Below are 25,992 nucleotides of genomic sequence, written 5' to 3' on the forward strand. Positions count from 1 at the left end.
GTTTGTGAATGGATGAATTACTCATTGCTGTCTTTACATTTGACTGAGCACTGCTATAGCACTTTTGAATGCTCATCGTTTCCTGTCCTAGACAAATCCATCTTTGGTGGTGCTTTAAAAGTAACTGAAAGTGCCCCTCTGCTCTTGGATGCTTAGTTTTTTTCCTTCTGCCTCACAGTCCAGTAGAAGAGAGAATATGTCTTCGCATAATATTATTGTGACTTTTTTTTCCTTTTAAATGATCATTAAATCTTATTAATGTATTAGCAAGTTACAATGTAACCAAACAGAAAATATCTCTTTCCCAAATCAGTTAGCCTAAATGACAGATCAAATGAGTAAAAAGAAAAGAAAAATTGCAAGAAGAGGCATAGAATTAACATAGCAATTTGTTTAGGATATATATCATGGTGGAATTTGTAAATATCCTTTTTCATTTTATGAGAAAACATTTTTATTTTTAAGGGAAGAATGTGTCTTCATGATCTAATTTCTTGTGGAATATTTTTAGAGGTGTTACAGTCATCAAGACAGACATTTGAGAACACTACAAACAGAAAAATATGGTTGTGCACAGTTGTTTTTAACTAAAGCTGCAGTTTCAGATTGCCCATAGTTACAGGAAATGTGAAAAATAAACAAGCCAACAAGCACATATAGTATCAAATATCGTCTGATTGTTTTGGAAGTCCAAAACTCCACGAACACCTTTGTGGCAGAACATTAACATTGATAAAGAAACCCAAACGATTAAAGGTTGTTTTAAACTGCATGAATTTGCATGCAGATGTAATGCAGATATTCTTTGCACAATATAACATGTTAATTCATATTCATGAAAACACTGGAATTGTTTACAGACCAGCAGCCTATTTAATCACGCATCATGTCTCCAAACATGATCAGAAACCTGTTTCAAAAGGTGAAAAATGCACTACGGTATGTAGTTATATGATCCAAAGAACCAAAGGAAAGGATAGTTGTATCCCTTACCTTTGATTCTGGATGCTCATTTGCATACTGAAGCATTGTTTTTTATCCACAGTACTGTGTATTTTGATTTGTGTTTTGTCTTGCCTGTTCTGATTTTTTTGTTTGTTTGTTTCATTGAGGTACACATTCCCAAAAGGATAGCTGAGTTTTTCCTAGTAAGGATATGAGTAATATGAAGCATATTAATATTCTCAGTTCTTTCTTCCTAAATATAAACAACTCTTTTAGTAGGGTATAATCTAGTATACAGCATATTAAAAAGCCTTCCGGAATCTAACTAAAGTTGACTGATAAAAAGGAAGGGAAAACAAGCAATTCAAAAAATATCTAAATATCTAAAATATCTAAAAATGAAAAAATATCTATAAACTATCCTTTTAGTCTTTTTCTTTTCAATTAAATGAAGTTTTATGTACATGCAAATGATGTTTGAGACATGGAATTGCTACCTGGGAGTGAATCGTAACTGATAGTGTCAAATACTAAATAGATTCTGAATGTATTATTTTTTGTTAATTAGTCAGCAATCAAAAAATGATTGTGTATTACTCAGAAAACTTATACATTTCACAATTTCAGGGATTTCTAAATGTGGGGAAAAAATCATCACCTGTTCCAATATGTTAGTATTGGATTTGTCAGAAGGGAGTTATGGTGAAGTGAGGGAACATTTCTTGGACTGCCTTTGCAAATCCCATTTTACCTCTCATGCAGAAGATTTGAGCAGGGCTCTGGAGAGCAAGGCAGACAAGGCTTCTGTGAATAAACCCATGCAGAAATTTACAGGCGAGGTTCACTCCCCTCCTTGAAGCAGTCTAGGAGGGGAAGGCACACAGATGGGTGATGGCCCTCCCTGTCCTCAGGTCCTGCAGGGTGTTACTACTGCCAGATCTTCCCCCAGGTATAACCGCAGGGATGGTGAGATCTGCAAGTCTATGGAAAGCCTGTTGTCTAACTCAGTTATCAGTATGTTTTAATAAACAATCTGAAAATATTCTATTTACACCATGGATCTGGACCGTTATTTCATGGCTTTCCAATGTAAAAACTGTAGTGTTTCAAAAATCTGTATGGAGAGAAAACAAAACAAAACAACAACAAAAAAAGCCTTCTCTGTCTGCTCCTGTGTTCAGTGCTCAACAGAAACAGGTTTTTATGTTTAGTTAAGTGTTCTAACAATAGAAATCTGTAATGCAAATGTTCCCAATCTCAATGAAAGTAAGCTACAAAATGAGTGTTTCATGTGTCAGTACTGTTGCATCTGATGTGAAAACTGTTTTCTAGAGACCTGCTGCAGTCAATTACCCAAATTAGATTTGTGTGTGGACTACCACTTGCATTTATATCCATCTCATAAACAGTGGAGGTGTGTAGAGAAAACCTGGTCATTTTGTGGTGTTTGTAAAAAACATTCGACATGTGGAATATTCATTACCTAAATCATTAGGAAGCAGGGTTTAATTTTGTATTATAGCACAGAATTGCTTTGAAAATGCAGCTAATAGGAGACATTTCTTTCAGAGATTGCTTTGCTTCTGCATTTCTATATTCTAGCACTTTTGTTACTACCTTTTCCTGATAATAAATTTTCTTAACAAAGAAGGAAAATTTTGCCTGTGCTTTGAAGGAAGCAGACTAGTTTTAAAGGTTGCTGCAGCTCTGCGTAATGAATGTTGAGATTGCAGAGGTAAGTCAGATCAGAGGGATAGGTAGAAGGACAGTCTGCAGCAAGATTGTGTGATCCAGCAGGCAGCCACCGGATGAGACTGGACTCTGTGTTGGTTCTGCTGGGTTTTCATCTGTTATGCTTGAAGAGCCAAACACTGTCTTGCACCTGCAGATGACCAGCTCTGAGCTGAGGTTAGCTGCCATGATGGATGGGACAGGAGGAATATCCTCCATATAACAGACAAATGAAGTGGTTGCTGCCATGCCACAAGTTCTGCATGTATTCTTGTATGTAAAGGACCTGGCACTCCCAAGGAAGTAAATTTATATTTACTTAAGTAATAACTAAGGTAGCTGAAAAATACAAATTTGCTTCAGATGGTCTTTAATAAAGACCCTTGTTACCAGTGGTCTGATCCAATAAATGTAGTGGATTCTAAATCACATCTTACATTAAAAGCCTCATAATTAACATGCTTTCAACTGCAAGTTGCGTTTTGATTTGCTCTTCAATTCTGGAAATGGACCGAGAGCAGCTATTTCCAATAAGAAACATTCAGCTAAAGATTTGCTCAAAAGAACAGTTGTTGCTTTACATAATACCTGCAGAGACACTGAATTTATCCAAGTATCCTCTAGTGCTATGAATGACATACTGCAGTCAGTAGGTTGGGTATTTTGACTGTACCAAAGCAGTTCTTGGCAGAAAATAGGATGTGCCTCCACAGTGCTGTAGAACCAAGAGCTCCATTTATACATATTTATTTGAAAGATCAGTAAAAATTAATTCATGTCAATCATAAGAGTGCACTAAATTATATTTAGAAAAGAAAAAAAAAAAAAGTGCAAGGGAAAACATAAACTATATGTACCTGTGGGAAAAATATAAGTCTGGCTATAAACATAATTGCTGAACACACATGTAAAGATTGTCTCAATGACCTAATACTTCTGTAAGGGACATTTGTAGCATTAAAATTATACAATGATCATTGAGAGTGCTATCTTTAGTGTGTCAGACCCACCTCTTAACAGTCTTCTTCATTATAAATGTAATGCTTTGATTCAAGTAAGAAAATGATTAGGACAAAATTTGTTATTTTCCAAATCAATCTTTTTTTACTAATCAAAACATCTCTCCTGAAAAGCAGGTAGTGAATCTGGAAACATGTCTGAAGGTTTCTATCAGAGTACTTCCCGTACCTTTATGGCAGTGGAGGCTATCTGGATGTGGTGGAGTCTGCGCAGAGTGCTGTCCCTGTCAATGAAGTAGGAGGCTGCAAGCTGATGCAGAGTCTCCAGAGTCACTGCAGAGCTGTTGGTGCTAGGATCACTTCCTTCTGATCTCTTGCTCAACTTCCTTTTGTCCACAAAAATTGTGAGTGACTCCTCTCCTGAGTATGGAAACAGAAACCACAGCATTCATCAGTGACATCATCTACAGATTTTGTTTTGCCAGAAATAAGGTGGCAAGCTGTTGTTTTCCACAGCAGTTAGATAAACACCCTGCTGTCATACTTAGCTAGTTTAGTACCTAAGCACATGAATGAGAACTTCCATGGGTCTAGTGGTCTGACCAGTGTTTATCCTCCCTCTCTGACATTTCTGAGAATTTATCCACCTTTATGAAAGTAAAAAACAACACTTTCTATTTTTTCCATATGAAACATCTCTGAAAAATCAACAGAGAATTACTGTTCTTTTCCTTTTTTTTTTTTTTTTTTAATGCCTTGTAAGAATAGTGACAATAAAATTGAACATATTTATACCTAAAAAGCAGTGACACCAGGGATAAATCTTCTACACTAATTCCAACTTTTTATATATAAATATTATGTAGACTTTCAATCTTAATCATATAAAAATGTGTCTGTATACAAGGTTGATCAATACCTTCGTTGTTTTTTTTTAGTATTTAATGTTAACATGAAATAAAATCAAAATAATTTTTGCGTCTTTTTGTTATTTCCTTCTTTTGAAATATAAATCTCATTTGATTTCAGAAAAAGAAAGATGATACCTTCTTATAACCTTTATAAACTGTCAATATGTTTATGCTGTGTAATCAATTCAGCAATGATAAGATGCTTGAAACCTGATTTAACAGATCTCTTAAACCAAATTCATATCATGAAAAAGTATAAAAAAATATGTAATCAGAAGCTTAATCAGTTTCTTTAAAAGCAAGCAAACAAACAAACAAACAAAAAGGGTCAGGGGGTGCGGAGGGGACAAAAGTAACACTTTCCTAACTTCTAAAGCAGATTTGTTCTTCCAAAAGCAAAGAGAAGCTCCAGCATCTTAGGTTGTGGTTTTCTCAGTTCTATCCTCTCTAAATAGACATGGGCAAATACTTGAGTTTAGAAAATTTAATTCCCAACGGATAATTAAAAAAGAAAACAAAGCAAAATCTCATTCATTTAACTGAGCAGGTTCTTAAAAACATTTTAAGTAAAGAGTTACTGGGAATGTTAAATTTGTAAGGAATATTCTACATTAATTGTTTACATTGTGGATGTTTTTTTTCCTGTATTTCAGGCTAAACAAGAATTCATTCACTTTGTGTTTTATTTAGACAAAGCTCTTTTCTTCAGAAAATAAAATAGAAAAATAATTTATTGACTAATATTTTCTTCTGTGCAACTTATGTAGAAAGTAACTACTAAAACACTTTTCTCACTTTCCAAACCTTTATTTGGTAGGCAGCATTCTTCTGTGTTAATTTGCTCAAGAGTCAATAAATAATATCATTATACCTGTATTTTATGTGCTGAACAGCTCCACAGAATGCTGTTTCCTCACTCCTGGAAAGGAAACTACACTGATATGGCCTGACTTGCCACTCACTCTAGTTTCATTGCTCATGCATCTGCTATGGTGGCATTTTGCCCATTCAAGGGAAATGATGGCAATTTCAGATGGGCTTATGTGCCAACAAATATAGCTGTAGAGGGATACTGTGTAGGACAAAAATATGACATCTTATTTAAAAGGAGATAATTTTGGTGGTGAGCAATGTTAAATGAAGAACTCATGTCTCTATGCAGAACACATCTGCTGACACACACAGCTACTTCTGCTTGAAGAAAATTCATTTGTGTTTGGAGAAAGAGGAATGTGTTCATGTTAATCAATTTATACTGTTTCACAGTCTCTCACAAGTTCAGAGGACAGACAGGCTCTTCAGCCCATACACAGGCAAAACTTGTGTTATCCAGGATTCTCGTATCTAACTAAACCTTCCTGGCTTGCCCAGTATATTCATTTCATCCTGGAAGGGAAAGCTGCTGCCCAGAATATTCCAGCTGGAGTCTACCTCATTTTATTTGCCACTCTGTTTATGCTTCCCCTTCAGTAGTTTCTTTTTGGGTAATTTTTGTTTTGTTTTGTTTTGTTTTGTTTTGTTTTATTTTATTGTGGTTTGTTTGTTTGTTTGTTTGTTTTGGTGCATGCAGTCATTGAAGCAGGTTTTAATTGCTTGAACTCCAAAAAACAGAAATCAAAACAGTCTCCAAAAGTAACAGGGTTTCCCCATCCAGTTACCTAATCTGTCTGCTCTAATAAATAGACATGCATTCACATTGTATTTAATTGATGCCAAAACCTCCTGCAAAGCAGACTAGGTTCATTTGGCAGGAGAGGCATAAGCATGTTTTATGAGCACAGGCGTGTGTGCCACATTTTGCCACACCACCCTGATGTGAGATGGTGCAGGTCTTGTGGCCAGATGGGCCACTACCCACACTGGGATGTTGCCACCCTTCCTGCAGTGAGCAGAGGGATGGAGAAGCACAGAAAAGTCTCATGGCTGGTGCCTTGAGAGAAATTTGCCATCAAAATCTGCTCTAGGTTCCAGCACTGTTGGCTTTCAGTTATGCCTATGAAATAAAACCTGCCTTTTCAAAAGTTGCCCTGTGACACTAGTCACAATATGAAACGCCTTTCTGAAATGAAGAGCAATGGAGTGAGCTGAGATGGGAGCACGGGGCCATGGGCTTTGTGCAGTTTTTTGTGGCACTTTAAAGACACAGCTGTATCAGAACAGACAATACCACAACTCACAGGCAGTAAACACTAAATCAGAGGTCAGTACAGGCAATGCAAAAAAGGTGTAATTTTTCATTAGATTTCATTTGCTTTTTTTCTTTTTTCCAGGTGTCTCAACTAATGTATTTAGATTAAAGTGAATATTGGAAGCTCAATCAGCTTTCCACTGAAAATCTGGACAGTAGAAGGGGAAAAAAAAAAAAAAAGAAAAAAAAAAAAAAAAGAGGTTCTTTGTGTTTCACTGGGCAGTGAATAAACTTCTGGTTTAAACTCAGAGAGTCCTTTCGATTGATCTGTGTTAGAGATTAGTAGGGCCAGTGAGGCTGTTTCCATCAAAATCATATTTCAACAGAATGCTGATAAGCTTTATTATTAAAAGAGACTCTGTTTGTTTTTCTCCCATCAGAAACAGTTGCTCTTCAGGGGGTGAAGATCAGAGTAGTGATAAAAATCCTCCCATTTCCAAAAAGAACCTTGAAAAAGAACAGTGTTGTATGTTGCTTTGTTTTGTTTTCATTAGAAAATGTCAAGAAAAATAACCTTTGAATCTCTTCACAGCTATCACATCATCCTATCCTCATGGTATTGTTTGACCCCATACTTGCTGCAGAAGTTGCCAGTGGGTGCGTTTTGGCAGGCAGGATCCCCTGCCAGCATCCTACGCTCATCCCCAGCCCTGTAGTCTCTGTCCCTGCTCCATAACAGATATGTTTTGTTTCTATAACTGGATTGAAATAATTTTGCATGTTTGTTTTGATTTAGATCACATCAGATTACATTTCCCAAGGTTGAGCGAAGGCACACAGCTTGAGTGAAGGGGCCTTTGATGTAAAAATGAAGGAAGCTCTTTCTCCTCAAAAATCTCTGCATCATTCTTGAATGGCATGCCAAACTAATTCATCACTAATATTCTCAGGCACTGTGGTGAAATCAGATACATTTCAAAAGTATTTGATGTTCAAAAGGCATTTCGCATATTCAGGAAGTATTTAATCTTACAGCGCTGATATAACAATTGCTAGATAAAACATTAAAGTGGACTGAAAAACAAAGACCTCCACCATACTTTGTTACTTGGACTCTACCATGTATCTGGAGAGTTGTAACAGGATTCCCTTTTGCACCCAGAACTGTTGGCTTTGTAAAGTAACACCATTGATTCATGTTTAATTACTGGGAGACAACTTGAATTTTAAATTTATTTAGGAAAAATTAAACCCATGCCTAAAGAAACTCTTCTGTCACACTTGAAACATGAATGTATTTATTTATTTATTTATTTATTTATGAATTAGTTATAGTCTGAAAATGGCTAAAAAGACATCCAGGCTTTAGCTAAAAATTAACTGTAGTTTTAGAAAACTATTCAAGGTTATGTATTTTAAAAACTGAAATGGATTATGGCAGGGAATACAAAGAAAAAGTGGTTATTCAGCACTGGATCCATACAACTGTGTCTTCTGTAGGCTCTAAAAGCAGTATTCTCTCTACTTCACGAAATTCAAGAGTCAGTCTACTTCACTTTCTCAGGGTTAAAAGAGATAGCATAAAAACATTTGGTCATCCTTACAAAAAATCCTCACATGATCCAATGACTGGTTCAAGAAATTAGAAGACATATGCTGATGCTTTATTACCATGTAGCTGCTGCCACTGATACGGATATTCAGCTGGGGACTGGGGACTGACATTCACACTACAGACTGACCTTGGCACAATATATACTAATGTCCCTGTGAGCCTTGGAATTATACCTTATATTATAAGGAATTATACCTATACCTTAGCCTATATATTTCTTTCTTTCTAGGTTTATTTTGAAGGATTTTTACTTATAAGTTAAATGACTGAGTTGAGATAAATATTCTATGAGCTGTTTTTAAGAAATGAAATAAAATAAGTATGTAGAAATTTACCTAGACAAATAACCCTTCCATTTATATATGACTCCTAAACAGCAGTTTATAAATGGCATTCAGATATCAGAAAATAATTTTGTGTGTATCTTATTAATATATTCACGAATTATCTAAATTTAAAAAAATGCAAATAATCTTTTGCATAGTAGAATAGAATAATGCCATAACAACTGTAACTCAATAATATATATAAATCAATAATATAAATGTATATTGGAGTAAATGTATTTTGTTACACATAATAATACATCTTCATATGTTTTTAATTTTTAGCCTATTTTATGCTTCAATTATTTAGAGATTGTTTTCTTGTACCTACAACTTTGTAATGACAAAAGGATCACGTTCCTTGATGTTTTATATTTTCATGTGTAGACTGGGTAGTGATAGGAAAAACTAGTGATTCAAGCATCTTTCATCAATTCCTTACAGAAAATGAGGAAATGATAAAAATGAAAATAAAAAATAAAAAAAAAATAAAATATATTTAAAAAAAAAAAAAGAGAGAGAGAGAGAGAGAGAAAACTCAGAGCTGGATACATCTCAGCATTGTCCACAGTTACCTACTTGGAAGATACAGTTACCTACTTTTAAGTACTTTTTACATGTATGAATATACATGTAGATGTATCTTAAAAAAGATATAAAGGTCTTTGTTTTGTGCAGTTCTCAAATGTTTCTTGTTAAATAGAATACCTCAGTTACAATAGCTGTAATGCAATATAGTATTACATGTATATAAAACCATTGTTATAAAAAATCGCTTAGTACCACTAGAAAATCTATTCCTGTATGAATTACAGAACACACCATCAGATTAGTTTCCCAAACCTAAGCAGATGCTGATGGAAGTACACAGCTTCAAATACTATATAAATTAATGCTAGGCCAGATGTGTCATCATTTCTGTGGTTCAACTTAATAACTGCACATTAATTCCATATATACCATCTGTGAAATGATTTGATCATTTTCTTCCTTGAGCAGATAGGAAGAGAGAAAAAAGAGAATATATCGTTGGGCTTTTTTCTTCCCCTTAGCATCCATTATATTAAATTTCTAGGGGGGTTTGGATATCCAATAATAAATTTTCAAGGTTCTTTATCACATCAGTTACTTAAGACTGTACTCTCTCTTACTTTTTTTTCAATACTTTGTACCTTACCTTGAATGAAGTGACACAGAAAGCAAAGGTCATATCAGCAGTTAGTGTAAATTATCGTAAATACTTTAGAGTTCATTGAGATTCACTGATTTTCACCAACTGAAAATCTCTCCCATCTCTATATGCAGTGTAATATATTACTCAAGAGGAATACCAATCAGGGAAGGAAAATCTGACCCTTTCTTTTTTGCAGTTCACAGAATAGTATAGGTGTGAATATCAAATATGTTTGCATAACTGTAAACAATGGAGAGGACAAAAACAGGAGGTTGGAATTAAACTGATTTGCTCATATTCTTAAATTGTTGTAAAGAGAAACTATTTTATTATTATTTTTTTTTTATCTCAAAGCTTTCAGAGTTATGAGAGATATTTCCTGACCAAAACAAGCGAATGCATTGATGGTCTGGTAATGAGCATTTTGAGCACTTGTCTGACAATAGGAGCAAAAATCTCAAACATTTGAAATTGCCCTTTAGCCAGTTGACCTCTAATGCTTTAATTTCGTAACAAGCTTGGCAACCTTCTGCAAATTTGTTTTTTTTTTTTAAGAGCAGTTGTGGTGTTCCAGATGGTAAGAGGACCCACTGTCTTCTTCTTGCAGAGCACCAGAATCAGACTCATTTCACCCAAATGCCAGGAATAAGACCTATAATTTCATCGTAATGGGTCAGTTAGCTGTAATTTCCTCATCATCAAATCTACCCAGTTTGCTAAGCAACTTTGATATCCATATGTAAGAACAGTGTGAAACGTGGGATCCAATGACATTTTCATCCTCCTACACTTATTCCACGATGGTGCGCTGGGCTTCACAATAATTTTCAGTTCTGTAACTCACTGCTCCATCCTATTTGTTGTAAACCATTAAGGCTTATGGCAGCTAATACTTTTGTATATTATTCAGAAGGATGGACGTTCCTTGCACCGTGCTGTAGGCAAGCAAAAGCATTAAGTATAAATGCAGGAAAAAAAAAAGGGGGGGGAGAAAAATAATATTGTGTGTTGTCTCTCACTTGATGAAGAATCTGCTTAACAGCAGTGCTAGTTGAAAGCTGGTAAAGAATTCAGAACTACATTTAATGGAATCAGAGAATAATTTAGGCTGGAAGGAAGTTCAGGAGGTCACACAGCCTAAAGCAGTTCTAATTAGATGAGATGTTCAGGGATTTGTCCAATAAAGTCTTCTCTCACCTTCTAGGATGCAGATTACATGTATGAATCCTCTCTTGCCTCTCCTGTCAAACAGTCCCGGCCATTTTTGGATGGGTTGTGTAAATTTGCAATCTTTCTAAAGTAAGCAGGACATGTGTCGCTCTAGAAGAGTGGAGGAAAATGCCTCACCTACTAGTGATGGCCCAGCCCAATACAGCATCCCAATTTTTGTGCAAAATTGAAAGAAAATGAGCAGCCACAGCTCCCTTTGTCTGCAAATTGGATGCTGTAGACAGTCAATGCAGAAAAAGAAGAGGTTACTCCTATGCACAAGCATGTAGATTCATCCATGAACCCAATGCTCAATCATGGCTTTGGCTGTACAAACACTGGACTACAAAATGTTCTTCCATTGTTCAACTTGAACCTGCTCATTATGGATATTTGACTTTCCTTATGTCATAAACATATAAAAATTTCCATTTCATAGAGAAACAGTGAGAAATGTCTTTTTCCACATTAACTCGTGGCATCACGGAAAATAGAACTTCCCTAAATTCTCATTTCAGAATGCCCTTGAGGAGTATATTTCTGTGTTTGTGAATAAAGACATGGGAATGTCTCACAAACTATGTGCAAGGGTTCCCTTTACAGTCAGAAAGGGATATTCATGAAAGCCAAATGGTCACAAGGGCACACAAATCTTACCACAAGATCATTCATTTGCCAATTTTTCCTTTATGGCCATGAATACAGATGACTGGGAATTCATTAAATAAAAGAAATATGTGCACTCTGTTTGGTCTTCTGCTTTTTAGAAGCTGCATAGGTGACAAAGCTTTCAGAATAAAACTCATAATTAAAGAAAAAGTATGATTACATTATTGAAATAAAATAGATGACATACATGTTAAAATATGGACAAGCATCTCTGGGAATTTCCATTCAATCTAGCCCCAAAACAAGAATGAACACATACAGAAAAGTATAGGGTTATTAGCCTCCTTATGAAAGCACTCTTAGAAATTACTATTTTCCCATAATTATTTTAATAATTGAATTTTTCAATGTATTCAGCACCCATCCAATGATAATGGAAGGCTGCAGGTGTGTCTGAAATTATGCCTAAAACTTAAGGCTAGGCACTTAAATCAAAACCTTAAACATTAAGCTTAGGCACAGTCCTAAGGTCAACATTGTCTCCTTGTAAGTAGTACACTTTTGCAAGTATATGGCAGCTACTGCATTTTAGGGGCTTTCTGAGATGGTATTAAGAGAGAGGAGAAAAGGGGACCCTACCCTGGATTCCCTGCAGGAAATCCTATGGGTTTGTGGATCAAATTTAATGTAAAGATGAAATTGTCAAATGTCTTTTTCTCTAAAGACCTGTCCTTAGGTTTTAGTTTTTACTTAGGGCTATACTTTCTAAAAGGCATTAAGTCTGAAGCTCTTTTGTGATCAGGGTGATATTGGTGCTTTGTACTTTTGAAATAACAATTATAATTGTGTTAGTCTGTTTTTCTTAGGTTGTTAGGTTCAATTTCAACTTTAAAGTGAATTTGATGATATGGCTGTTTGTACCAAAATTTATGTTAGTTAATAATAAGAAAATAGCTAATAAAAATAACTGTTTTACCACTGCATAATCTTTGCATTACCATACCTGTTGCAGCTAAATCTTTAATTATTGTACATAAATATTTGGTAAAAATTTAATTTCTTTTCTGCAATTAGGTTTACTGTTCAGCTGTGCCACACACATAAGAAAATATATGCTTATTTCTGAAATATGTACTTTTTGTATGAAAGAAATACACGAAGCAAATTAAAAAAAAAATAATCTGGGAATTTTATTCCAAATTTCTGGTCAACACATGTAATTTATTCTTAAATTTCAAAAGATTGATGGATTTGCTGAAGAGGCACTAGTTTTGAAAATAATGATAGAAATTAGTTCTGTATTGTTATTTTAATATCTCCAGTAAGGCAGAAATTCACCTTGTTTCTAGAATAGTCTTCTCCAAAAGAGAGTTACTGTTAGCCATTTCAGTTGCTACAAAGCTCAGATATCAGCCAAAAGAGAAAAGGAAGGCTGTCATTTCCTTAATATATGGTTCGAAATCTGTTATGAAATGTGTTAAAGAGAACCATTCCTCAGGTGAATAAAGGATTTTGACAAGACTGTCCTGTTGGAAGGATACTCAATCACTAGAATTATCTTTAATATAATCACCCACCAAGGGATAAAACTGCATTTCTAAAATGTCAGTTCATTTTGTGATGACTCGATGGGTAATCTCAGGCACTAATTATCTTTTATTCGGAACAATTTATGCTCTCCCTTGGACATTAGGCCTCTTCACTGGATTTCTTTAATCCATTTTATGACCAGATCCCAATTACACATCTAGCTACCCTTTCCAAATTAGTCCATGGAGATTTAGAGATGCAGCTTCCATTAAGGTAATACTAATCGCATGGAAAAGCCTCTCCATCACATTCTGAGACTTTTAGTCCCACTGGTTAAGTGGAGAGTGGTCCTAAAAAGGGTAGACTGGCAATATATGGACTTCCAAGCAGTCAAAGTCATTTAAAAGTCTCCTAGGTGAAAAGATTTGTTGGAAACAACTGTTACTGGGTTTGTTGCTTTATCTCTGCAGTCCTGTAATGGAGCCAGACACCTGTGTAATTTGTTATTGTGTCAGATTGTTTTAGGGTCCTCTTACTGAAAACTGTCGCTCAATGACTTCTCAGTTCAGACCAACATCCCCAAAGGACCAGGATCATGCACACCAGGAACTCAGGCCTAAGTACGTCACTCTTAGCAATGGGCATTCTTTTCTTATTGTCCTTAAAATTGTTTACAAAGAATTAATAAAACAAAGTTTATTATCAGCAGAAGAAGGAGCCATAAGGCTGGAAGACAAAACCTGTTCCTGTTCTGTAAAATCTAACCGAGGCATAGTGGCTCAGTTTAGCTGCTCTGGGAACAGAGAACACCACAGTTTTACAAGGAAATCAGTTGACCAATGCTTTTAGTTCAGTCATATGCACCATATTTCCAAGCATTAACCCTACCTCCCAAGGTAGCCGATAGTAGGAAGTGTGTCCCATACTTCTTGATAAGGTTTTCTGTGATCTGTTGAAGTGTTGGGCGGCGTCCTAGTAGCCTTATGTTACGGAAGAATTCAGGGGCAAGTGGCAGCGGGGAGCCAAGGAAATTTCTTCTTTCAACAGCAAGATTGTTTACTTTCCAGCGGCCAAACTCTCTGCAAAGTAAAGTGATTCTCATTCAGAAATATGTCATTCAGACAAATGTCTTAATTTGCAAACTACTCTGCTCTGTTGACTAGCTGGGGGCAACAAGCTGGGTATTACAGCAGGCCTTGACAGTGACACTGTCATGTATCATAGGCATAGGACAAGCAATAAGTGTTATTTATTGGAATTGCAGGGAGTATTCCATTACAAAATAACTGTCCAGAAAAAATAAATAAATAAATAAAACAATTGGGGATGCTGCTGTTCTTATTGTTTATGTTTAGTCTCTGATATGAATACAGCCTTGAACAAATAGATATGTTAGGAACTGAAAGTCTACTAATAATTTTTCAAACTTTGAAACAAAAGAAATAAATAGTTTCATTAACATAAGGCAACTTTTAAAAATATTTCAAGAAATGGCCCATGTTATTTGCTTTTTGATAATAAGCCACTTAGGTACATAGCTAGCTAATTTGAGCAACATACATTATCACACCACATTTTACTTTACTATGATGTTTCCAAAGTTTTCTGTAGTTTTAGTCTTCATTTTGAAGAAATATACAGGTAGTATGTCTGATTCCTAAAACAGATCACTTTTCAATTGTAGGAGGGATAAAAATTAATTCATAGACTTGTCCCCTGCCTCCCTGCAAAATACATCACTGAGAACAGGGAAAACCACAGATCAATTACACGGTAATAAACACATCTTTTATCCATTTACATACCAATTAAGATACCAGGTACAGTTTTTACCATTGCTCTCAAAATCTAGACAAGACACTGAATGTCTGCAGCAACTTTGCTTTTCCGAGATACACCAACAGCGACTTTGGTTACAGACTCGAATGTTGTAAGCATTAAGTCCAAGACAACCTTTGGACTGTTGTTTAGCTTTTCCAAGTCCTCTGTCAATTAAGATTTGCCCTCAGATAAGGTTGTAAAAAATCAAATAGATTAGCGAGCTTGAAAGACCCTACTGAAGGTCCCAGCTAAATATAATAAAACATTCATTTTCAAAATTAATGCAAAACACAAAAATCACGGTTGTAGCTAACATATAACATTTGTGTGATATTTGAAACAAAACAGTTTCATGGGGCTGAATGAGTAGTATGAGCTGTATAATACATAAACACTATTTTTTTTCTGTTTTCAATACTTTTAAGTCCAAGTCTATGAGTAGAACCCAAATTAATACATTTTTATAGTCCTTCTTTCTAGCAACCTCCTACTTCTCTTGAAGATCCAAATTGCCTTGTCCCCAGGGTAGCTTAGACATGCACATGATAGATGACAATTTGGTGCAGCTTCAGTGAACTGCCTTCCCTCTCAGATGCATTCTTGCAGATGATTTTTTTCTCAAAAATAAATTGGCAGAATTATAGTAGAATGAGTATTATGTAACTTAGTTGATCTTTAATGTAATTTACCACTCAAGAACACAGGACTAATCAGATGCCCACTGTTTCTTAAAGACTCTGTATATTTTCCATATGCCTAAATTAGTATCTGAAAATTGTTATTTTATAGATGGTTGATTGTTTTGTTTTGTTTTGTTTTGGTTATGTTTTGTTTGTTTTTTAATTCATTTGCCATTTGTAAAAGTTTTAATCTCACAAATTTATTTTCCTTTTATGAATCTAGAAAAGTAATAATATATTCTTTTAACCTTTATGGAACTACTGCATATTAGAAAGTGATGAGGAAAATGAAGCACAAATACTTTCATTTTCACTCTAAAATGAAAAGGTATTGGTTGGTCACAGTGACCACAATAATACAAGCACTAAATACAGTAACATACCCTGGGTTGTAAATGTACTATTCAAGTGAAAGAAAAAAAAAAGAAATAAGGAAAGCAGTGTGTGTTTTTATTTATTATTATTATTATTATTATTATTTAAATTCTATGCTTTTTGGACATATTTGAAGTTGTTTTCATTTTTTTCTTTCTTTTTTTCTTCATTTCAATACATCAGAAATATAGCTCAATTACAGTTGGTGAACAGACCATCAAGACAGAAGTGCTTTGACAGTGAGATAAAAATTTAAGCTTTGTAATATAAACCATTCATATAAAATACATTTTATAACTAGATTAAATCTTTTCTTCTTAACTTGCTATCTGACTAATTCTCTGTATCAAAGCTGAAGTATAAACACAAGGATAATGGAAAAGTTACAATTCTTATAAAAGCTAGTTTGCTACTGCTGTTCATTCTCTTATTGCTGTCAGAGCTTCTTAGAAGTGAAGATGACCATAATCCATGCATATTTATTTTTTATTGCATCCAGAAGAGTATCACTAAATGGCTCTTGCTATCTATGTCAGTAAGTTTGTGACTGAAGAAGAAACTGTCTCTCAGAAAAACATCTCAATCCTGAGTTAAAAACTGATGTTGAAGATTTATCAGAGTTTCTTGACAATCTGAACACTTTCTGTATTCAGAGAGACCATTTCATTTTCAGATTAAACCTTGACAACATTACTTTCCAAATCTTAGAGATTTTAATTCATGTCAGGTAGATTAAAGGCTCTTCTAAATACTACTCACGTTCTATGTAACTAATTACAGCTCTTGTCTGAATCATCTCTTAACCTTGGACTAACTAGGTCAACAGCTGCCTTTTGCGTTTCTTCCTGAACTGTAGTTTTAGATGGTAATTCATTCTTACCATTCCAGCTCTTCTTCAAAAGATGGAAAATTATTTTTTGGAGGAGTAAAGCTAGAAATGGTGGTCTCATCCATACTAAATTCAGAAGTATTTCCAAGTTCAGGTCCTCTTGTTCTACTAAAAGTCCTTTGTTTACTGAATTTAGGGACTGAGTTATTCTAGCACTGTGAGAAATTTATTTGGCTTAATTAATCAGACTTGATTTAGAGAACCTCCCTTCCACAGTTTTTGCTGTGGAAGCAAAGATTGTTTTTCCATATCTTATGCTATTTCAGAGAGAGGACCTAGGCTAATGATTTTGTAAAATTTAGGTTTGTTTTTATTTTGAGCATATCAATAGAAATAATTATTAGCACTCCAATTAATCTTCTTTTCAAATTCACTGCTGTGGAAACTGAGAGGGTAGAATATGGATCTGCTTTTTTGTTCTTTGTTTGTTTATTTGTTTAATATAACATTTTTGTGACTCTGTAAGGCTGAGATGAAGCTTTTAAAAAACTTACTAACCAGCGTACAACTTTTCCTGAAGTCTTTCTTAAGTCATGTGTTTTGGAACCATGACAGATGAAGATCTATTTCCCTCTCCCTCTTCTTATCATACAGTAAAGCTCAACTTTTATTTACCCATTCCTCTTACAGTCGTTCTTTCTAACACAAACTCTCCAGCCCTCAAATGATTTTTCTACCCACTGTGTGATATTCTCCTTTGGAAATAATGTTCCTGTTCACTGCCAAAGGCAGACAGAGTTAATGAACCTTCTTAGGAGAGAAAATACCACCTTCCATAGTCACTGGAATACCATTTACCAGAAGAATACCGCCCACAGAACAGCATAGCATCAGCGCTGGCTGCTGGTCAAGAAAACCAATTACTCCTTGAACATAAACAGTGGCGTTACTAGAAGTTTATTCTTTCCTCCTCTTCCTCTTCTTCTAATGTATAAGATCCGAGACTAGCAGCTGTCTCAGTGCTGTCAGGAAGCTAAGATTTAATAACATGTGGTAACAGCTATGCTTCCGATCTATTTCCAGCCTGAACAATATGTTAACCATTGGATATAGTGCTTTATTGCTCAGGGCAGTTATTGGGAAGGACAGTGGCTTTGAGTTCCTGAGCTTACACAAGAGGAAGGGCTTATATAAAGAAATAAATAAGTCCAGCTCCCAGGATAAAGGGTATAATAGAAATGCATTATTGTCATAAGCAGCACCAGAAGCCATGAGCAGCATTCTCTGTTCCTACATAACAGACCCACAGATTTGTATGTCCTACCAAAAATCTGTTCCCTTGCTGGTTGGTTAACACATATGCAAGAGATCTGAAGCCTATTAGTGCCAATTCTGACCAGCTGTACTGCATGCATGCCACAGCCTGTTTCCTGAATGGGGTCTCCTGCCATTTGCTCCATTTAGAGAAGGTTAGGTCGAAGTCATGTAGCCAGGACAGGGTAAAAATAACATAAAATTTTACAAAGCTCTGCTTAGATATATGTGTGTGTGTATATATATATATATATACACATTTATTTCTTTTTTGTTTTGCTACACTATGTCATAAAGAGTGATGCTCAATCAAATACTGTTCTGACATGATGTACCTCTTTATAGAGTAGATGTGAACACGTTTTCATCTTGAAAAAAGTTAAAATTACATGTGGATCTGAAAGTAATTCTAGGGCAGCAGGCAAACAAGGGTTTTTGCCTTGTTTGCCTGCTCTTTTGCCTCTGTTTTTTGCCTGCTGTTTGCCTCTTTTGAATTTCAAGCCATTGTTATTTTATTTCAAATTTATATATAAATTATACATTTCTTTTTACTGTTGCATTCATTTTGACACATTTTAAATTATACAGTATGGGGAGATATAGGGAAAGGTCTCGATAAAACATCTAGTTGAAGGAAATAAAAAATGCCATTGTACTCTAAAATTGTAGTGTGTGTAGAAGATTTGAAATGGTCGTATAATCTCTGCTATTCCACATAATTAATTAATAGATTTATTAGATTTATTATGAGTCTAATGGATTCTTCTTAAACATAACACTCTTTTCTAAGGTCAACCATACCCAAGCGGAGCCCAGATAAAATTTGAAGTGTTAGGCGTCGTTATAAGTAACTTAGGTGTTCCATAAAACAGCATTAGTGCCAGGAAGCATAAATATTAATAAAGAGTAGTGTTGCATAGTTTGGAAAGCCTGCTTGGAGAATGAACATCAGATCATTTTAATATTACAGAACTCTGCTCTCCATTCTCTGTGCTCTTAATGTCTTCTAAATGACACAGCTCCACTTTTGGCTGGTGAAAAGGTAACTGCTTCAAATGGGCTGGAATGACAGCAGGATTTTGAAGCCAATTTTTCCCAAGCAGCTGAAAGTTAATCTGTTGGCAGAACAGTTCAATGGGAGAATATATGGTGTTTTTCTCCACCTCCTTTCTTTGCATGACTTAATTTTGCAAAACTTAAGATTTCTTAATGCCTGAGGCCATAACTTAAATAAGACCAACATGATGTAAAATGAAATGACTGCCATAGTAATCCTCAGAGGAAAAAGGTCAACCAGACATTATAATGTTTATAAGTTGTATCATACACTAATCATGCACTGATCATACACTGGGGCTCATGTAAACTGTGAGCTGCAGAGACATGAACCAAAGCTGGGTTCAACAGTCTGGTTTCGACAGGAGTTGTAACACTGTCAACCACACTCCCTGTATCCCGTTTTCTGCAAATGCTATTTTTAGATGGCTTTAACTGTTAAGAAAACTTGTACACAGCCTAATTCCAACACAGGAGACGGGCTCAGAGTGGGTTGTAGTTATTGTCGTGGTTTAACCTGTCCGGCAGCTAAACACCACGCAGCCGTTCGCTCACCCTCCCCCTCCCTCTCTGGGACGGGGGAGAGAAATGGAAAGCGAAGCCCGTGAGTTGAGATAAAGACAGTTTAATAAGACAGGAAAATAATAATAACAACAATAATAAAATAATAATAATAATAATAATTAATAATAATAATAATAATAATAATAATAATACAATGGTGATAATAGTACTACTAATAATAATATGTACAAACAAGTGATGCACAATGCAATTGCTCACCACCCGCTGACCGATGCCCAGCCTAACCCCGAGCAGTCCGGCCCCCTCCCCCCGGCTAGCCACCCCTATATATTGTTTAGCATGACGTCAGATGGTATGGAATACCCCTTTGGCTAGTTTGGGTCACCTGTCCTGGGTCTGTCCCCTCCCAGCTCTTACCGCACCCCCAGCCTGCCTGTTGGCAGGACAGAGCAAAAGGCTGAGATGTCCTTGGCTTGGTATAAGCACTGCTCTGCAACAATTAAAACATCGGGGTGTTATCAGCACTCTTCTCATCCTAAGCCAAAACACAGCATTCCACCAGCTACTAGGAAGAAAATTAATTCTGTTCTAACTGAAACCAGGACATCTATGCTCTTTGAACCCAACTGCACCACATCTTACAGATGTTTTTAAAGGAGGATCCCATAACAGCAATATTGCATTACCTTGCAGCTACTACCCACACACCCACACACCATTCTGCAACAGTAAATATGCAAATTCTGTAACATGTAAATATGGAAAACATTCTCTAAACACTGGAGTTAAAACACTGAAGAATTGGCTTTTAAGCAGAAACTTCATCCCCATATGAACAGAATCGGGTAATGCCCAAGGCTGCAGTATTCACAGATTTTCAGGTGAAAAAATCCCCCTCACTGGCACAGGTCATGAAACTTTCCATGCTAATTAAAATCAGTTAAGTGGTGGAGAGTCTGCCACAACTTTCATTAAATGTTTGTTACAGTGGTTTTCTACTATTCAAAGTGAAAGAGAAAGGAATTACTGACACATTGTCTGAGCAGCCTTCTAAAAATACCTACCTACATATAGAAACATGATAATAGGGACAAACACTGTAACATGGGGAATATAAATATAACATCTTTTGTCTAAAAGAAGAAGCTGAGTGTGTTAGTATAGAATGTATCATATCTGTGTTTCTTAAAATTGCCAATTATCAAGAATTGCTGATTAAAAAGAAAAATAAATTTTGAGATATATGAAAGTACTTTTAAACCATTTTCTCATTGCTAAAATGAGAAATGCAAAAATACTGTATTTCTTCATTAACCATATTATTTTTCCAATATCAAAGCAGAAATGTTGGATATATATATATATCTTCTATATTATTTCTTATATTTAGACCAACTTTCATCTTATAATGATTAAGCAATATCATCAGGATTATTTCTTACCTTAATATACCATTATTTTGAAACATCCTAGTAATATTTCTTCCCTTTGTATGCCATTTTCACCTTATCAGTTTCCTAGTACTTGAAATTCTGCTTCCAAAACTTGAATTCATTTGTACCAGCTTCACTATCTTCTTGCATTATGCAAATGAAATATACAGAAATTTAACTTATGAAGTATATAGAAATCCACGAACAAATACGAACAAATTTTAATAAAAATTAGATATGTTATATACCCCTAATATATTAAAAATTATTTATTTTTCTATGCATAGTCAGTCAGATTACTTTCCCTCATACTATCTCCCTCTACTAGTGGGAACTATTTCTGTATTTTGTCTTTGTGTTTTTGTTTGCCTTTTATCCACAGTTTGTGATATACTTCCAAACACACTTGTGAACATTAATTCAATGTCTCATTGTTCACATATTTAGCTACACCTTTATTCCTGAAAAGGTGTTTGCACAAAAGTAACAGCTTTTTGTGACTTACTCTTATTTACCTTTTGCCTCCATTCAATCACCAAACAGTATATAGTAATGTTATGAAAAAATGCACTTACTAGTGATAAGTTGCAAATTAGAAAAAATAAATAAATAAACAGCAAGAACAGGTAAGTGTGCAAAGTCTACTGAACTGGAATATATTTTATATGAACTGTTCATCTAACGGTGAAGAACTGGTGAAATAGCTTGTAAAATATGCTTGCAAGTCAAGGATTAAATTCAAGTAAATTTTTTATCAGCTTTACATATAATAATAATTAGTCACAGAAGGCAGAGAGGACAAGAATTCCTAGTAAAACCTTTCCTTGTCTGTACTACATCTGAAATGGAGAATGACTGAGTTAAATGGGAAATGTTTTGCTGTAAATGTGTATCTTCATACAGTCTGAGTAGGCAAGAAGTAGATTTTACAGCTTTTTCAGAAAAAAATAATTTTTGTAAAAATCTAGATTTTTACAGCTTTTCTGGACCTTGATAATTTAGATATGCTGAGCAGTAGATACATTAATGACAATAACCTTTATAACCTGTTAGGTAAAATGGTGACACTTTGGAGTAACAAGCAGTTGTCCATCCAATTAACTACAAAAAGTCTAGGTCGCTTTTCATTATAAGGGATTTATACATTTATCCTTCCTTGCAAGAAATTCAGTATTGATTTCATGTTTTGGCACATGTCCAAAAGGGATAACAAGGCTTTTCATTCTCCCTTTGATATTACGAGGAGAGTTTCTAATACCCACATTGCTCAGACTAATCTAAACTTCCTATAAAGTCTTGGCAAGCTCAAAACTTTCTGTTTTCCCTGCTCCCATCTGCCCAGAGAAAAAAAATTATTACCTAGGAAAACTGTTACCCAGTTTTCTGAAATCGTACATTTGCTTAGACTTGCAGAAGAGAAATAAAATAAAATAAAATAAAATAAAATAAAATAAAATAAAATAAAATAAAATAAAATAAAATAAAATAAAATAAAATAAAATAAAATAAAATAAAATAAAATAAAATAATAAAATAAAATAACTTTTGATTGGAAGATTCTTCCAATTACATTTATTTTCAAGTACAGTGAAAACCTATGTTGTCTAAATTTCAGTGTGATGAAAAAGTGTGGATGTAAGTTTTGTAAATGAAATATAAATACTGTTTTCTATATTTTTCACAATGCACCAATTACATTCACTCTTATTCCCAGAATATCTTTTGAGAAGCCATTATAGATATGACAACAGTAACCCCTAAAATGGAAAATGTCTCTGCCTTGAAGAAGAGCTTTTTGATGCATTAAACAGCTATGATAAAGAGAAGAAAAGTATATTTACAGTCTTTTTAATGACATTAAAAGACAATAGGTCCTGTTCCTTTCATTGATTGTTCATTAAGAAAACACAATGACTCTGGAATTTCATAAGAAAAAAAGTCATTAGAAGTCATCTTTGGAGTTCTCAGTTGAGGAGAGGTTTTAAGGAGCTTACAGTACCTACTGTTGCTTCAAAATCAACAAGATCAGAGGTTTTGTTTTGACTAAAATTAAAATAATGGGATTGGATTTCTTGTAGAGATAAAGAAGAAAGCTGAGTCTGTGGAAGTGTTTTAGTGCATGAATCAACACAAGAAGATGTAGTTTTTGAAGATGGAATCAGCAAATGGATCTGTTGGAAAAAATGGAGGAGAAAATAAGAAGGAACTGAGTAGAGCATTCATTGATTTGGTGTTGGTGAATACCCAAAGATGAATCACAAAGGAAACTCAAAATGCTAAAATTCGTTGTTAGTATGTTGCTGCAGTTCTTAGTTTCAGTCTTTTAAACATCTTATATTACTGCTTTTATAATTTCAGAACAACAAAATTGATCTGTTTTACTGGGCAATAGAGAGACATTTAGTTAAAATCAAACCGTGATGAATAATTTAAAATTTAATAGAAGTGCTTCCTAATCACCCTATTTTACATTCAGAAATCTGTGGTATAGTAAGGGTTCACCTGTACAGAGCACTGTGAACAGACATAACCTTATTTCCATAGTCAGAGCAGATGAAAAGCCTTTATGACCTGAACAGAGTAGCAGTAAATGTGAGCTTTTAAGTCCTTTGAAAAGGTTTTGTTGGATTGTTTGCTTGTTTCTGGAATGTTACATCTGCTTACTATTGGCTTAGGCTCAATGCCACGGAGAGACCAAATTCCCGTCTCTCAGAGCAAAGGCTGGTGTTGTGTCTGCCTGCCGTGAACTGGTAAAAGGTACCTTAAATGATTGGCTTGAAGGCAAACAGAAATTGGATAAAAGAGGCATCACATTCTCAAACAAATGCTTATCCAAAACCTTATCTATGAGGCTACATATAATGTCTAGAGCCTTTTCCTTTCCAGTAAGAATGTTATATAAACATAAATAAACTTTTATATTGTAAATGATTTGGCTCATTTTCACAATTCATAAATTTATCTGTCCAAATGAGGACTTCTTGTCTCCCATTTCTTTATATGTTTGTCTTGCAGAGCACATGCCAGAGGCACTGGCACTAACAGACAACACAGTTATTTACCTGCATTTGAATTTATAAGGGCAGTTCTTTCTACCAACACTGTGGGCTGAATATGGTTTAACACAAGTGTAAATCTCATAGACATAGGCCTAAACACTGTTCTGATATTGTGAAATGTAACAGTCACACTATAGATGTTTGCAGCAATTCAAGTTTTTGAAAACAATAGTAAATGTAAAAATGTAGACTTTCTTTATATATATATACTTTGGTGTGTTATTTGTTTTTATGTATTCATTTTTTAATTGCTTAGCTCTTGGAGGAATATGCTGCTGATCATCTTTGGATCTAAATGTTAACCTCCAGTATATGGGTTTTCATCATTAGTAAGAAATGCTCAGATCCCTATTGCCCATACAAACACAAAGAGAAAAAAAAAAAAAAAAAAAGAAAAAGACTTATTCAGTATATAAAATGTTTGATTTTTATTTTGTGCCAGAACAAAGGATGCTTCTGTTTTAGCATGACTATTTGTATTAATTCCAAAATAAATTTTGAGCTTTCTTTATTAAAAAAAATGGTCTGGTGATACTCTTTCTTCCAGTGGCATAAATTGCATCTACCTTTAAAGAACAAGTGGAATTACAACAGTAAACTGAACAGAGAGTAAGGGCAATAAACTTGCCAATACAGTTCCAAAATATAAACACAGAGTTCTCTAATGCTCTTAACTAAATAAAAGTGTTGGAGTTGAGTTACTAATTTCTGTAACAGAAACAGTTAAACATTACACGTATTCTCTGAAAGAATAAAGCCTGTTTATCTGTTGCATTTCAGTTTGAGTCATTGTCAAATGACATGGACATAGCGTTTATGCAACCTGAGAAAAAGGTTCAACTCTGAAATAAAACTTTCATTACTGTCACAGGTTTCAGGAATCCTGGGTAGGTCAGCTTGTATCTTATGACACATATGTGGAGACTTTGTATGCAACTAGATTTATTCTGGTGTTTAGACTACATTAAAACTGCTGAGTAAAATACATTATCATCTACAGAGTCCACATATGATTTTTTCTAAGAACCTTGAGATGGAATAAATCTCTGCTCTGAATTTTAAAATATATTTATTGATCATGCATTATTGTAAAATGCATGTGTCTGTATCCATTTCATCATCTCTCTCAGCACCTTTGTACAATAGGTTTGTGAGAGTAAAATAAAAGTGATCATGGAAAAATTCAAATGGGATACAAGCAACAATAGGAGATGGAATATAATTTAGAATGTCATATAATTATCATATATTCCATGAATTGTATTTATAATACCATAAATATTGACACAGATTTGGAAGGAGTGAGACTTTATGCACTCAACAGAGACTGGAACAAAAACTTCAGAAGAGAGACATATTTTACAAACAGAAGCAATACATGGCATATGCTCACAAACATTTAGTTATGCTCAGTTTAGTTATGCTTTAAATGCCCTGCCTTTAAACTAAAATGGCTGAGTAAAAGCCTATTCTGAATCATTGGTGTCTGCATTTACAGTGTCTTTACCATGCTTCAGCATCATCATCAGAAAGTGTGAGCAAAGTGCCATCAGCAGCTGTACTGCTGATTCGGATCTGGTCGGCTTGCCAGGGTCAGGAGCCTTCATTTCTCTTTGATTTTTTTCACAAAATATAAGTTTAATATAACATAGGAAGTACTGTAAGATAATCAGACCAGTTGCAATAAAGAAGAGACTTAACTGTTGAATTAAAATAAGCAACAAGATTATTACTTTTCTTCTAGATGCTTATCAACTTCAGCT

The 25,992-nt window shown here is 34.7% G+C and overlaps 1 protein-coding gene across 2 annotated transcripts in view; it reads right to left on the reverse strand.

Annotated features, from left to right (window-relative positions):
- BRINP3 (BMP/retinoic acid inducible neural specific 3) overlaps positions 1-25,992 on the reverse strand; it is a gene marked incomplete at both ends in the record, with an annotated part of 193,076 nt that overhangs the window by 74,007 nt on the left and 93,077 nt on the right. The window contains 2 exons of one of the 2 annotated variants that reach the window (XM_084290811.1): positions 3,865-4,055; positions 14,026-14,216. In XM_084290811.1, the coding sequence (XP_084146937.1) occupies positions 3,865-4,055; positions 14,026-14,216 (382 nt within the window). The remainder of the gene's footprint in view (positions 1-3,864; positions 4,056-14,025; positions 14,217-25,992) is intronic. The other variant, XM_084290812.1, reaches the window with a different exon arrangement.

This window comes from Netta rufina (genome assembly GCF_964035555.1).
Source record: "Netta rufina genome assembly, chromosome: 8".
Taxonomy (NCBI): Eukaryota; Metazoa; Chordata; class Aves; order Anseriformes; family Anatidae; genus Netta; species Netta rufina.